We start from the raw sequence: 15,000 nt of genomic DNA on the forward strand, positions 1-15,000 counted from the left end.
TGACGTGAGCAACCTGTCTGAAAGTTGGAAGTCTTCTGGTAGCTGTGCCAAGAGAAATCTCAATCATTCCCAATCTAGCAGAGACGGAGAGCGTAGGTATATGTAAGGAGATAACATAGACACAGGCTAATTATTGATCACTAAAATGATAGTTAACATTAGTAATTAAACTTAAACAGCTAATGGAAGTCCAAACTGCCTGAGAGCTTCTCCTGTACTATACGGTAATTCCTCTACTATGAGACAGTAAGTCTCGTGGTTATGACCCAATCGTTAGCCTATTTTTATAAAAACGTCTGCTACGGAGCCATAACGTGAGCTACAAGGTAATGGAGCCTTTTATACATTGTCGTGTTTCTTTAGAAATAAACAACGGACAAATAGAGTCTTTAAACTCTTCAGATGTAAAGTTATTCTCTGTCAAAGTGACGTCAGAATGAATGGCAGTCAATGGGATGCTAACGGGAGGTGATGGCTTGGTAGCATCAAAATGGCGCCATAGGAGCTACGTGTTCTGTAGAGAGGCTTACCAACTTGGAACAAACAAACGCACGGTATCTGCTAGAAAGAGCCGCCAAAACTGACCAAAAATGAATATTCCTTCTAAACACACAGGTTAGAATAAATATTCAAATATCTATTTAGGTGCATTAGGGCTGCAACAACGAATCGATAAAATCGATAAAATTCGATTATTTAAAAAGTTGGCAACGAATTTCATTATCGATTCGTTGTGTCGCGCGACACACCACTCAGTCGCGGAGATGAAAGCAATTGAGTTGAGTGCCGTGCGGAGCGGCGCGGAGCGAAAGAAAAAAAAAAAGAGCAGAGCGGGGGTAGAGGAAATACGGAGAGAGACCGGAGAGACCCGTAACGTTGTTCTGAAACACATGGCGGAGGCAGAGAAATCAGTATGACCTAAGTCATCCAACGTGTGGGAACATTTCACACTAAATAAATCAAAGACGTGTTAATTGCAAGATAAGCAAAAGCGACATGGTGTGGCACGGTCACCACGGTGATGATTCAGCACCTAAAACGTAAACATGTTGGAGTCCTTGATGAGGAGGAAGGGAGTTCAACAGCAGGGTAAAGTCACTACACAATCCTACTTCTGTTCCGTTTTGAAGTGAGGAACGTAACGTCCTCTTCTGGTGCTGGTGTTTACTCCTTATCCAGCTGACTAGCATGACAAGCTAGCGTTAGCTCGTTAATAACAGGAGTAAAGCTAGCGTTAGCTCGTTAATAACAGGAGTAAAGCTAGCGTTAGCTCGTTAATAACAGGAGTAAAGCTAGCGTTAGCTCGTTAATAACAGGAGTAAAGCTAGCGTTAGCTCGTTAATAACAGGAGTAAAGCTAGCGTTAGCTCGTTAATAACAGGAGTAAAGCTAGCGTTAGCTCGTTAATAACAGTAGTAAAGCTAGCGTTAGCTCGTTAATAACAGAAGTAAAGCTAGCGTTAGCTCGTTAATAACAGTAGTAAAGCTAGCGTTAGCTCGTTAATAACAGGAGTAAAGCTAGCGTTAGCTCGTTAATAACAGTAGTAAAGCTAGCGTTAGCTCGTTAACAGTAGTAAAGCTAGCGTTAGCTCGTTAATAACAGGAGTAAAGCTAGCGTTAGCTCGTTAATAACAGTAGTAAAGCTAGCGTTAGCTCGTTAATAACAGGAGTAAAGCTAGCGTTAGCTCGTTAATAACAGTAGTAAAGCTAGCGTTAGCTCGTTAATAACAGGAGTAAAGCTAGCGTTAGCTCGTTAATAACAGTAGTAAAGCTAGCGTTAGCTCGTTAATAACAGGAGTAAAGCTAGCGTTAGCTCGTTAATAACAGGAGTAAAGCTAGCGTTAGCTCGTTAATAACAGTAGTAAAGCTAGCGTTAGCTCGTTAATAACAGGAGTAAAGCTAGCGTTAGCTCGTTAATAACAGGAGTAAAGCTAGCGTTAGCTCGTTAATAACAGGAGTAAAGCTAGCGTTAGCTCGTTAATAACAGTAGTAAAGCTAGCGTTAGCTCGTTAATAACAGGAGTAAAGCTAGCGTTAGCTCGTTAATAACAGGAGTAAAGCTAGCGTTAGCTCGTTAATAACAGTAGTAAAGCTAGCGTTAGCTCGTTAATAACAGGAGTAAAGCTAGCGTTAGCTCGTTAATAACAGTAGTAAAGCTAGCGTTAGCTCGTTAATAACAGGAGTAAGCTAGCGTTAGCTCGTTAATAACAGTAGTAAAGCTAGCGTTAGCTCGTTAATAACAGAAGTAAAGCTAGCGTTAGCTCGTTAATAACAGTAGTAAAGCTAGCGTTAGCTCGTTAATAACAGGAGTAAAGCTAGCGTTAGCTCGTTAATAACAGTAGTAAAGCTAGCGTTAGCTCGTTAATAACAGGAGTAAAGCTAGCGTTAGCTCGTTAATAACAGGAGTAAAGCTAGCGTTAGCTCGTTAATAACAGGAGTAAAGCTAGCGTTAGCTCGTTAATAACAGGAGTAAAGCTAGCGTTAGCTCGTTAATAACAGGAGTAAAGCTAGCGTTAGCTCGTTAATAACAGGAGTAAAGCTAGCGTTAGCTCGTTAATAACAGGAGTAAAGCTAGCGTTAGCTCGTTAATAACAGGAGTAAAGCTAGCGTTAGCTCGTTAATAACAGGAGTAAAGCTAGCGTTAGCTCGTTAATAACAGGAGTAAAGCTAGCGTTAGCTCGTTAATAACAGGAGTAAAGCTAGCGTTAGCTCGTTAATAACAGTAGTAAAGCTAGCGTTAGCTCGTTAATAACAGTAGTAAAGCTAGCGTTAGCTCGTTAATACAGGAGTAAAGCTAGCGTTAGCTCGTTAATAACAGGAGTAAAGCTAGCGTTAGCTCGTTAATAACAGTAGTAAAGCTAGCGTTAGCTCGTTAATAACAGGAGTAAAGCTAGCGTTAGCTCGTTAATAACAGGAGTAAAGCTAGCGTTAGCTCGTTAATAACAGTAGTAAAGCTAGCGTTAGCTCGTTAATAACAGAAGTAAAGCTAGCGTTAGCTCGTTAATAACAGAAGTAAAGCAAGCGTTAGCTCGTTAATAACAGAAGTAAAGCTAGCGTTAGCTCGTTAATAACAGAAGTAAAGCTAGCGTTAGCTCGTTAATAACAGAAGTAAAGCTAGCGTTAGCTCGTTAATAACAGGAGTAAAGCTAGCGTTAGCTCGTTAATAACAGAAGTAAAGCAGGACTAAAGACACGTTTTTATTCACTCGCCTTTTTTGGCCCATTAATTTTTCAATCTATTGTCATGTATATATTCTGAGCTTTGTCCCATATCAGTTATTGTTGACAAATATATTTGTGTGTGTTGTACTTTTTAATTTCATTTTAAAGTTCTTTTATAGCACTTGGTCATCTTAAGCTGTGTTTAAATGTGGTGAACAAATGAACTTAACTCACACTTACTACAATGATGGTAATAATTTAATGAATAAGCTTCAAGGGAACGTGTGTGTGTGTGTGTGTGTGTGTGTGTGTGTGTGTGTGTGTGTCTGTATCTGCTTTTTGGGTTACTTACCTTTACACAACTATTAACTAAAACAACATGTATGTAAGTATGTATTGAGTTGATGTAAATTAAATGTTTTTTGTTTTTTGTTTTTTATCCGATTCATCGATTAATCGAAAAAATAATCGACAGATTAATCGATTATTAAAATAATCGTTAGTTGCAGCCCTAATGTGCATTATGTCCATTAAAGCGTAACTCTCGCCAAAATGTAACCTAGGGTCTTTTTGTGAATGTACCTGAGTCAAACTTTCGTTTAAACGCATATTTAGGCCGGAATCGCCACTTTTAAGATTTACCGTATTTTCTGATGTTGATTGTTTATTTTTCTCAAAATATCACAACTCCAAATCTCAGAGAGCAAAGATGAGATATATTTTGAATGTGCACAAAGTTCTGAACATGAGCAGAAATCTTGCTCAAACACATGTTTTATTAATTCATTAAAATGAATTCATGTATCATTGAGGTGAATAATTGTCATGTGAACATTTAAGGAGGTTACTTCCCCAACAAAATACACAAAAGAGGAGGGAGGAGTAAATGATGCTAGGCTACATGTGTGCTGACTCAGATATAATTAGAAAAGTTGATCTACAGGAGAATAAATAGATGAAAGAAATACAGAAAGCCTGAGAGCATTACTGCAATATACCCCATTATGTTTCTATATTTTGAATGGTCCCCTATGTTTCCCTTTACATATTTCCAGCATAAATTGATTCAGAAAAAGGTAGAAATAGGTGCATTAAAATTCACCTGAATGGACCCCCAGACTCCCCCCATCATTAGTCACCGCCTTTGGGTTGCCAGACCAGTTATGATTGGGCCAAATGTTGGTGCCATCTATCTGACATCTACAAACTGGAAGCTAAAATGAACATACACGGCTATTACAGTTTTTCTCAATTGTTTACACACAAATACTGGTACTTGAGACACAATAGAGGGTTTTCACCGACGTCACGTTCTGGGCGGTAGCCTGGATGCGCGGCCATATTGGAGGCACTCGGTGTAAACAACTGAATGGAGTAATGGAGTATGTGCACTTTGAAGTAGGGACGTCCAGATCCGATCACGTGATCGGAAATCGGGCCCGATCACGTGGTTTCAGACTCGATCGGAATCGGACGTTACCTCCCGATCAGGACTGGAATATATATGTGTATATATATTCTCATTATTTTAACACATCTATAGTTATGCGGTGGCCCAGAGTTAGACCCTTTGACTCCACACAGAAACAGCAACGCGTGCGGCATGACATCACTTTGTTGCAGAGACGCTATTGGTTAAATGCCGGCAAAGTAGAACACGGAAGCAGCTTGAAGAGGAAAGCGTGAGTGTGTCTGCGGTCTGGAGGTATTATAAAGGTGAATTATTATAGAAGTATCGGACTCGGTATCGGTAGATACTCAAAATCAAATGACTCGGACTCGGACTCGAGGGCAAAAAAACCTGATCGGGACATCCCTACTTTGGATACTTTAATACTTTATGTCTAAACAACAGAAAAGCTCATCAAAACGCGTCCAAGATGCAAAGGCATATAGGGAAGGACTTGGACCACAAGAAAGACGCGATATTTTGAGAGCGAGGAGTAAATGATGCTAGGCTACATGTGTGGTGACTCAGATATAATTAGAAAAGTCGATACACATTACTGCAATATATTCCATTATGTTTTTATATTTTGAATTGTCCCCTATGTTTCCCTTGACATAAAGATATTTCCAGCATAAATTGATTCAGAAAAAGGTAGAAATAGGTGCATTAAATTCACCTGAATGCAGGAAATTGAGTTTGTAATGCAAAAAGAAATGTTAGCGTTAAAAACGCTAAAAATTTGCCAGGCCAGTTATGATTAGGCCAAATGTTGGTGCCATCTAATTAACATCCCCCCGCCCGTACAACATGATGGCAGGAAAGACCGAAGCCTTAAACGTTCATTATACTCGCCACTCTCGACAGTATGAAGTATGAGCGCCGTAACTATTTATACTCGTGCGTGGTGGTCGCGACAGACTTTGCTATTTCTACGGACTAGAAGGAGAAGAGCTCATCTTAACCCGGTAAGTTTACCAGAGAGACCTGCAGAGAGTCCTGGCGTCCGGTACCAGCCAGAATTAGGGTTGGGTATGGTTTGGTTTTTCCCGATACCGGTGTTAAAGCGGTACTTTTAAAACGGTGCCGGTGCCTAAACGGTGCCTGAACCGCTACTTTTTAAGAAAGTTAAAGAAAAAGAAGGGTACTAAACAACATTTAAGAACAACTTGTTTATTACTACGACCATATGGTCAAAATTAAATGATTTAATAGTAATGTAATAACTATAACTTATAATAAACAATCACTTATTTCACCAGTAAATTGCTGTTGAATGACAAAAACAACCACCAGATGGGAAAAGGGTATTTTACAATAACTTTGAATGCACCGCGAGGCTGTAGGTTACCAGTTTCAGTGAACGCACCGTCTGTGTTTCTCCGACGTCGGCATCTGCTGCTGCAGAGCAGACTGTTGAAATACAGTCAGACTTTACACTGTTTAACGTTAGCTGTCAGCATTTAACCTGTTTAATCCAGCTGCTAGCTAAAGCTAGGCTAACGTTACCTGCTGTTGAGTGGAGTGGAAAGTCAGGCACCCAAATTTCCGTTCTTATCCGGTCTCGTTACTACCGTTTACGTCGGAACCGGTGCCCTATTGGCACCGCGTTTCGGTACCCAACCCTAGTCAGAATGCAGTTGCTGTTTGTGCACTTGCTCGGAAAGCTCGCCCTCGAACTTGTCCACGCTTCCTGTTTCCACTTTGTCATGCAGCGCTGGAAAAAAAAAAAATACAGTGGTGCACGACCTCTGGTCGCTGTTCTGGTCGAGAAATGTAAATGTGAATTTAATTGTTCTGAGTCTGCTTTGCTAGTCTGCTGTGCATCATTGTTGGTGCGAGTGCGTCGCCTAGTGGTGGAAATGGGTAGAGCATTTTGTGACGTTATTGTTGTTAACTAGTGGATGAGTTTAGTTCCCACACGTTGAAATGGTGAAATACTGCTGTACGGCTGTTCTACACATGTCGGATCATGGAGCAATACGTCCGTAAGTGTTGTACGCAGATATCATAATTAACACTAATGTGAATATGTTTGCAATAATATAATAGTTATTAAGATGTAATTTCATGTTAGCGTAGCTCATTCTTTTTCCTCGTGTAAGTTATGCTAGCACTAGCTGCGTGTGTATATGCTCAGGCTAATATGTGTGTGCATGTAGTGTCTAACGATTTACAACTTTGACTTAAGTTTAATTACGCCTGCATATATTCAATTCAAATGTATTCCATACATAATGTGGTATTGACATGTCACCATTGTCATGGTGAGAGAGTTGGGGCCCTGATAAATATATGTCCTGGTAAATATGTATTCTGTCATTCTACAGCTAAATAACAAGTTTAGGCACAGTTAACTAACAACCTTGGAGAGGCCTACAGGAAACCTATATTTAACAGCGTATGGGAACATGCATTATTATAAGATTATGCTGTAAGGTTGATTACATTAGCAGAGGGGCCCCAGGAACAGAGGCGACACTGTTCCCCCTGGTCTATGTGTAGGACACTCGTGGTTAACCTTCATCTCAACTCACACATACACCCTCCCACTTTAGGTTACTTAAATGCATATATATATATATTGGAAGAACTGGTTCGGTCGTCTCCAAGCTCTCTGCAGGAGTTAGTAAATTGATGCTGAATCTTTGATTGTAATAACCCTTTTTATATTCAGATCAGTGTCAGCGGATTCCTCTTCATACAGCATCACAGCATCAAAGACACCACATGTATGAAAATGTGAAAGGAATATTTGGCTGTTTAGTAATTATATCTTTCTTTGTATTCCTTAGTTTTACAAAAAGACAACAATGCTTGGAGCGAAGTCTTCAATAAATCTCCGCCTTAAGAAGACATCAGACAGCTTCAGTCACTGCCTGGTTCGCTATCTGCCGAAGCATTGTTAGGACACAACTGCTAGGACAGAATAGTCGCTCTAAATCCTGGCGCGCCGGCGAGATCTACGTCATTTTGACATCACTTTGTTGCACGACAGGTCGGGAACGGCGACCGTAAAGAGCTTTCTGCTGCAGAAAGAATTAACACTAGCTGTTCTGCTTTTTATTTTAGATTGATTTCAACAGGATCATGGAAACAACCACCTAAATCACGTGTGTCAAGCTCGAGGCCTGAGGGCCAGATCCGGCCCCTCGCAGGTTTTGATCCGGCCCACATTTCAATTTAGGCCCACCTACTTTTTGTCACTTTTTCCAAAGTTTTGGCATTTTTGACGCCTTTTCCGACGGTTTATGTGTTTTTTTTTTTCAATGCTTTAGGCATTTTGTTTTAATGTTTTGACACTTTACTCAATGTTTTGCCACTTTTTCGTAAGTTTTGGGCGTTTTTTACGATGTTTTTGTCACTTTCTGATGGTTTTGTCACTTTTTCAGACAAATTTTGACGCTTTTTTTCGGCCTTTTTCAACTTTTTTGGCGCTTTTCTCAACGTATTTGTCGCTGGATGAGGAACTTTTTGGGGCTTTATGTAAGTGAGAAGACTACAGTACATGAGACATGCAATAATACAGTCAAAATATTTGACTTTTTCCTCTTAAATAAAAGCATGGCAATAAACTCTACGTGTCTGGCCCTTGATGGGATTCTCATTTTCCACTGTGGCCTTCTGGGAAACTGAGTTTGACCCCCCTGGTCTAAATGGAAAGCTGAGCAGTGTATATTCTAACGCTGGTGTTTGTCTCTGTGTGTTTCTTTAAAAGCTGTAGTTTTGCCTCAGAACTTCACACAAGAAGCGAAAGAAAACCAAGAGGAGGAGTTTGGTCCCAAGCTGCCGCCTCCATCAGCTGCTCTCAGTGAGTCCAAACCAAAAACACTCACTCAGCTGATGCTCTTTCACTCTTAAGCCCCTGACACCAACCAGACGGCCCAAAAGCCAGCAGACCTGCCAAGTGTGCGCATCTTCATACTCGGCACGCATTTTGACCTTAAGTACGCTTGTATGATTCGCTGCTCTCTAGGTACGCATTCTGTTGCATCTTTCATTTCGCCGGTTTCAGTTTCTATGCGATCTATATCTATGACGTGATTCTGCCGCTGAGCCACAACGTGTAAGTGGAGTGAAAAGCTTTCAGCCAATCAGAGCGCTGCATTTTAACCCTCCGCCCACCTGCCCCTCCTAGCCAAACGCTTCGCACGTTTAATTCAATTCAGTGCCTCAAGCGAGCTAGGCTGGCCGCATAACTGTAGGCTTGTACGCCATGGCTGGACCGCCTCAAAAAAAAACAACTACGGAAACTTGACAGCTATCGGGAGAGACGGCCTTGCCTCCACGTGTCCAGGCTACCTCATCACGCGTTCTGCACCGTGTGCAAGACAGACATCGAAATCAGTCACGAAGGGACGACAGAAACACGAACACAGAAATACTGAGTCGGGGATGGCTGCAGCCTGGAGACCTCCCGTCTCACGCCTCCCGTCTCACGCCTCCCGTCTCACGCCTCCCGTCTCATGCCTCCATGCCCGCTAACCTAACCGTGACAGGCAGCACGGTGGCTCAGTGGTTAGCACTTCTGCCTCACAGCAAGAAGGTTCTGGGTTCAGATCCAGGTCGTTCCGGGCCTTTCTGTGTGGAGTTTGCATGTTCTCCCCGTGTTTGCGTGGGTTTCCTCCGGGTGCTCCGGTTTCTTCCCACCATAAAGACATGCATGCTGGGTAATTAGGACTACAGTTGAAAATTAGCCGACTGGCTAACACTGGCGCATTTACAGAAATGTTGATTAATGTGCATTGTCCTAATCAAATAAACTTACAAACTAAACTTAATTTAGAAAATAATTCACGATTTCGTAGGCTATTCTGAACATCTGAATTCACCGTCGTATTCTGAACATCTGAGTTTAGCGTTTGACATGCCCAAGGTTAGCAGGTCTGAGCCAGTCGGACTGATCAGGCTCCACCAGGTCCAAGAAGTTCCTCAGAACTCACTGAAGAGACGCCAACTTGAGCGTGCGCTCTGCATGTGCGTGAGACGTAATACGTCTCCATAGCAGCAAGCGGTGCTAATCTGTATTGTTGCCCAAAAATGAAAACCGGCAGCTGATTGGACGTCACATGGGTCTGGCTTCTCCTGGATTTCACAGCCAGACTGTCATGGCGACTCGTTCAGAATATGATCTCATATTGGACTAAAATAGTTCACCGAAACGTGTTTCTGAAAACATTTGAAGAGAGAAATAGGCCGTGTAGTTGCTGAATCTGTCTTCATTTCAGATCAACAAAGGTCAGTTTAGAAGATCTTCATCAGATGTTTAGAGGCTCTAGTCACGCTCATCCCGCTCCCCGTTTCCTGGTTAGCTCTCCACCGATCAGATGGGTCATTGAGTCCGAGTGCCCACCCAGCAAGTCAGGTCGGCCATAATGAAGGCTGACGGCTCCTCCGACGGACGACGGCACGAACACACCGAACAGACTCGAGTCACCGACCTCGCCAGACGGTCAGACGGCCTGTTATCAGCTCGGTGTGTCAGAGCCTTAACAGTGACGTGTTAGTTTTTATTTTGAATGTGTTTTAGTTTAAACGTGGAGCTGAAGCTTGTCTGTGTTCACGGTGTAAAAACCCGCGGGTGGAGACGTGTTTTTGAGAGCGTAGAGAGCCGGATGCATTAAACTGGCTGTTGTTCCCCGTTCAGACAGAGGAGGCGCCGTCTCCGTCTGCTCGCCGCGAGACGAGGAGAAACCCAACAAGAGGAGCCGAGAGAGGAAACACAAGAACAAGAAGCAGCACAAACACAAGAAGGACAAGAAGGTAGAAACAGGCAGACTAGAAGGTAGAAACAGACAGACTAGAAGGCAGGCAGACTAGAAGGTAGAAACAGGCAGACTAGAAGGTAGAAACAGGCAGACTAGAAGGTAGAAACAGGCAGACTAGAAGGTAGAACCAGGCAGACTAGAAGGTAGAAACAGGCAGACTAGAAGGTAGAAACAGGCAGACTAGAAGGTAGAAACAGACAGACTAGAAGGTAGAAACAGGCAGACTAGAAGGTAGAAACAGACAGACTAGAAGGTAGAAACAGGCAGACTAGAAGGTAGAACCAGGCAGACAAGAAGGTAGAAACAGGCAGACAAGAAGGTAGAAACAGACAGACTAGAAGGTAGAAACAGGCAGACAAGAAGGTAGAAACAGACAGACTAGAAGGTAGAAACAGACAGACTAGAAGGTAGAAACAGGCAGACAAGAAGGTAGAAACAGGCAGTGAAATGTCTCCTCATTCGTTTGATTCTTCTGGTTTTAACTTCATACTCCTTTTCCCTCCAGAAGAAGAAGAAGAAGAAGCACAAGAACAAAGGAAAGCAGCAGCAGAAGAAGAGTAAGAAGGAGACAGACAGCAGCGGCGAGGACAGCGGCGAGGACAGCGGCGAGGACAGCGGCGAGGACGCTGCACAGGTGTCGACTCAGGAGCTGCTCAAAAGGTGTGGGTTGGGCGTTAGCTTGTCGGCTGCGTGGCGTGAGCGTGTCAGCTGTCGGCAGCCGCCACGCCACGATCACGCCACGCAGCCCGTGTGTAGGAGGCCTTAGGCCTCTCCAACCATGCTCCTAAAATAACGGAACAAAGACAGAAAACACACAAGTACCGTAAAAGCTAAATCTGAATCTAAGATGAAAATAGTGCTCGTTAAGAAGAAGCTGTCAAATATAATCCATGGTAATGAAGTCTCTCTCTCCCCCCCCCTCTCCCCCTCTCTCTCTCTCTCTCTCTCTCTCTCTCTCTCTCTCTCTCTCTCTCTCTCCCCCTCCCTCTCCTCCTCTCTCTCTCTCTCTCCCCCTCCCTCTCCTCCTCTCTCTCCCCCTCTCTCTCTCTCCTTCCAGACTGAAAAATGTCCGGTCTCTTGAGTCCTGGTGAAGACAGTGAGCCGTGTCCTCTGTGAGGACGACCGTTAGCAGATACCATGTTGTTCTCATTTGAAATAATAAACGTGTTTATCATTTAATGTGGATGTGTGTTTGTTGTTATTTTACCCATTCACTGAATTTGGGAAAATGTAGAAAAGGGGAAAGAAGAAATGCAAAATTAAGCAGTTAAGGAATAGAGGAGGTAGATACTTTTTTTTCGACGTTTATGTCACTTTTGGCGAAGTTTGCGAAGGACAGACGTATCAACAAGGACAAAGCCACCATGAAGGAGAGGAGGATGAAGATTTAATAAGGGACCATGATATGTATATAGTTTTGTTAGCTGTATCTGTTCTGGAGGATCGTTAAGCAGACAACAAAATGGTAAGAAAAAGAATCGTCTTTAAGAATTTATATTTTAGTTATGAATAAGTCACTCAGAATGTTATAAATAAGTTTTCATGTAGCACCTGTAGCCTCCCTATGGAGTTGTAGACAAACGTGTTCAATATAGTATAATAGTCTCATGTCAGTTATATAGTCTGGCTCTGACTGAGAGCTCTTGGCCTGTTCAGCACCACGGACAGCGACAGCTGTTCAGCACCATCACTGTCCATCAGCTGTCTCTGTCCGTCAGCTGTCTCTGTCCATCAGCTGTCTCTGTCCATCAGCTGTCTCTGTCCGTGGTGCTGAAACATTGTTTCTTTGTTCATCAATACTAACTGTCTTTTCTTTGTGATTTATTTGACATAGAGGCTAACTGGGCTCAACACCTGACACATTATAACATTCATTCATCAGATATTTTAGCGTTTTTTATTTAACGGTTTTAATTTTAAAATGACTTGGTAGCAGAGGGGCCCATGATGAAGCCCCGCCCCCACTGGACTGAGAGTCTAGCTCCGCCCCCACTGGACTGAGAGTCTAGCTCCGCCCCCACTGGACTGAGAGTCTAGCCCCGCCCCTGAGAAATGGGGAAATAAGAAATGTAAAATTAAGCAGTTAAGGAATAGAGGAGGTAGATACTTTTTTTTCGACGTTTATGTCACTTTTGGCGAAGTTTTTCTGACTCTTTTCGGCGTTTTTGTGGCATTTTTTTCATCTTACTTCCACAGCTCCTGAAGCCACCATGTCGAGTTGTTGCTATGGTAACGTTAGTAACGGACGCAGAGAGACAGAGAGAGAGAGACTGGCTAACGCACAAACATAATATCACTTTAACTGACAGTTTCTACTATGGCGTCGAAAAACATCGACCCTTTATCAGTTGAGGAGCCTTCAGGAGCTGTTGAAGATGAGGAGGAGACGGAGGAAGAGCACACAGCGGCAGCAGGAGGGTGGAGCCGGGAGACTCAGGTAGAAACTACGGTAACTTACCGGTTAGCTCGGCAGCTAACGTTGGCTAGGAACGGCTCGTAAACTGACAATGCGTAGTGGAGGTTTTTAGGTTATTGACGTCTGTTAGCGTCCACTAAAAGTTCTGTTGTTGCTGCTGACAGACTGAGATTATTATTCTAAGTGTCTGACAACATTATGGGATGGATCCCTACAGAGATAGACCTTTTAGTTAAAGAGTAAGATCCTTTTAGTTTAACATGAAACAGCCCCGACATCACCATCACCAAACTACACCAGACTCCATGTAAATAATCACTACTTTTAGCGTGTATAGAGCCAACATATTTTGACATGTAAATCGGTAAACTATGTGTTTATTTCAACCAAAACTAGAGCTGTGATGGTTGTAACAGTGGAAAGATGAACCACGACGTCTTTTCATAGTTTTATTTCGTTTCTGTCGACTTTGAATGAAGTGTATTTTACGATGCTAAAATTACTGATTATTTACATGGAGTCTGGTGGGTTTAGCGAACGCAATTTCGTGGATGTTTTTATGTTTTAAAATAAGGATCTTATTCTTTAACAGAAAGGTCGACCTCCTTATGAATACTTTCCATAATGTTGTCAGACACCTTTTAGTTTAACATGTTTAAATAATCAGTACATTTAGCGTGTATAGAGCCAGCATCACCAAACCCACCAGACTCCATGTAAATAATCAGCACTTTTAGCGTGTATAGAGCCAGCATATCTCCACATGTAAATGGGTGAATTAAGGGTTTATTTCAACCAAACCAGAGTGGTGATTGTTGGAACAGTGGAAAGATGAACCAAGACGGCTTTTGATAGTTTTATTTAGTTTCTGTCCACTTTGAATGAATTGTGTGTTTTACGATTATAAAAGTACTGATTATTTAAATGAAGTCTGGTTAAGTTATATACTGTACAATACAGCCTTATTGAGATATTAAAGTAAAATATCCGAGTACTTCTTCCACATCTGGATATGACTACCCCACATTTATATTATGAAATTTAATTCAGCTGCACATCAGCCAACCATAACATTATACAGTTTTACTTTGTAGTGATGCAATAATATAACGGATGATACTTGTTTTTCAGCGTGTTTGTGATGTAACGGTGCTGTGGTGCGTTCACGTGTCCGCAGGTTCCTGGGAAGGTGTTACGGGCTCACAGTGACGCCGTGACGGCCGCGCGACTCTGCTTCAACGACCGCTGCCTCCTCAGCTGCTCCGCCGACCGCACCGCCATCCTCTGGGTAATATACAGTATATACTGTAATCCTCTGGGTAATATACAGTATATACTGTAATCCTCTGGGTAATATCCAGTATATACTGTAATCCTCTGGGTAATATACAGTATATACTGTAATCCTCTGGGTAATATACAGTATATACTGTAATACTCTGGGTAATATACAGTATATACTGTAATCCTCTGGGTAATATCCAGTATATACTGTAATCCTCTGGGTAATATACAGTATATACTGTAATCCTCTGGATAATATCCAGTATATACTGCCTCCATCCTCTGGGTAATATACAGTATATTATATACTGTATATTACATCAGAAAAATTGTAGAAAAAATACGATAAAAGAAAACGTTGAAAAAAGCGACAACAATGTGAAAAAAATGTTGAAATTAAAGCTCAATGTCAAAAGACAAATATCAGCAAAAGGCAAAGTTTGGAAAAAGTGCCAAAAAAATTGATGAAAAAAATCCTCCGTAAAAAGCTACAAAAACTTCAGAAAAAGCTATATATATATATATATATATATATATATATATATATATATATATATATATATATATATATATCTGAACTTAGGGGTCCTCCCCTCTTCTCTACACATTACATACTTATCATTCCAATATACATCTTGCACATTACTTTGCACTATCACTTCTTGCACTTTACATCCCACTCCATGTGTACTTGTCTTGATGTTATGTCTTATTTGTATATTTGTATTTTGTATATCATGCTGTTATGTGTTAGCCTGGTTGACCCCAGACCCTTCTCAGCTGTAACTGAGAGTGGGGGGTCTGGGGAAGGTTCATTGATAGTTCATTTCCAAAGGGGCGTCACCAACGGACGCCGCTCAAATGCCTCTGGGCGCCATTGGATAGTCCTTCAACCAATCAGAGCAACGATCCGGGTGACGCTGCTCT

General features: G+C 42.0%; 1 protein-coding gene and 1 pseudogene across 1 annotated transcript in view; both read left to right on the forward strand.

Annotated features, from left to right (window-relative positions):
- LOC116063111 overlaps nucleotides 1-11,556 on the forward strand; it is a 38,280-nt pseudogene extending 26,724 nt beyond the window's left edge.
- Nucleotides 11,557-12,500: 944 nt separating this feature from the next.
- The window catches only part of LOC116063107 (WD repeat-containing protein 88-like), an 83,129-nt gene continuing 80,629 nt past the window's right edge, over nucleotides 12,501-15,000 (forward strand). The window contains exons 1-2 of the mRNA XM_035995186.1: nucleotides 12,501-12,810; nucleotides 13,967-14,077. Coding sequence (XP_035851079.1) covers nucleotides 12,691-12,810; nucleotides 13,967-14,077 — 231 coding nt within the window. The 5' untranslated portion in view covers nucleotides 12,501-12,690. The remainder of the gene's footprint in view (nucleotides 12,811-13,966; nucleotides 14,078-15,000) is intronic.

This window comes from Sander lucioperca, chromosome 19, assembly GCF_008315115.2.
Source record: "Sander lucioperca isolate FBNREF2018 chromosome 19, SLUC_FBN_1.2, whole genome shotgun sequence".
Classification (NCBI taxonomy): domain Eukaryota; kingdom Metazoa; phylum Chordata; class Actinopteri; order Perciformes; family Percidae; genus Sander; species Sander lucioperca.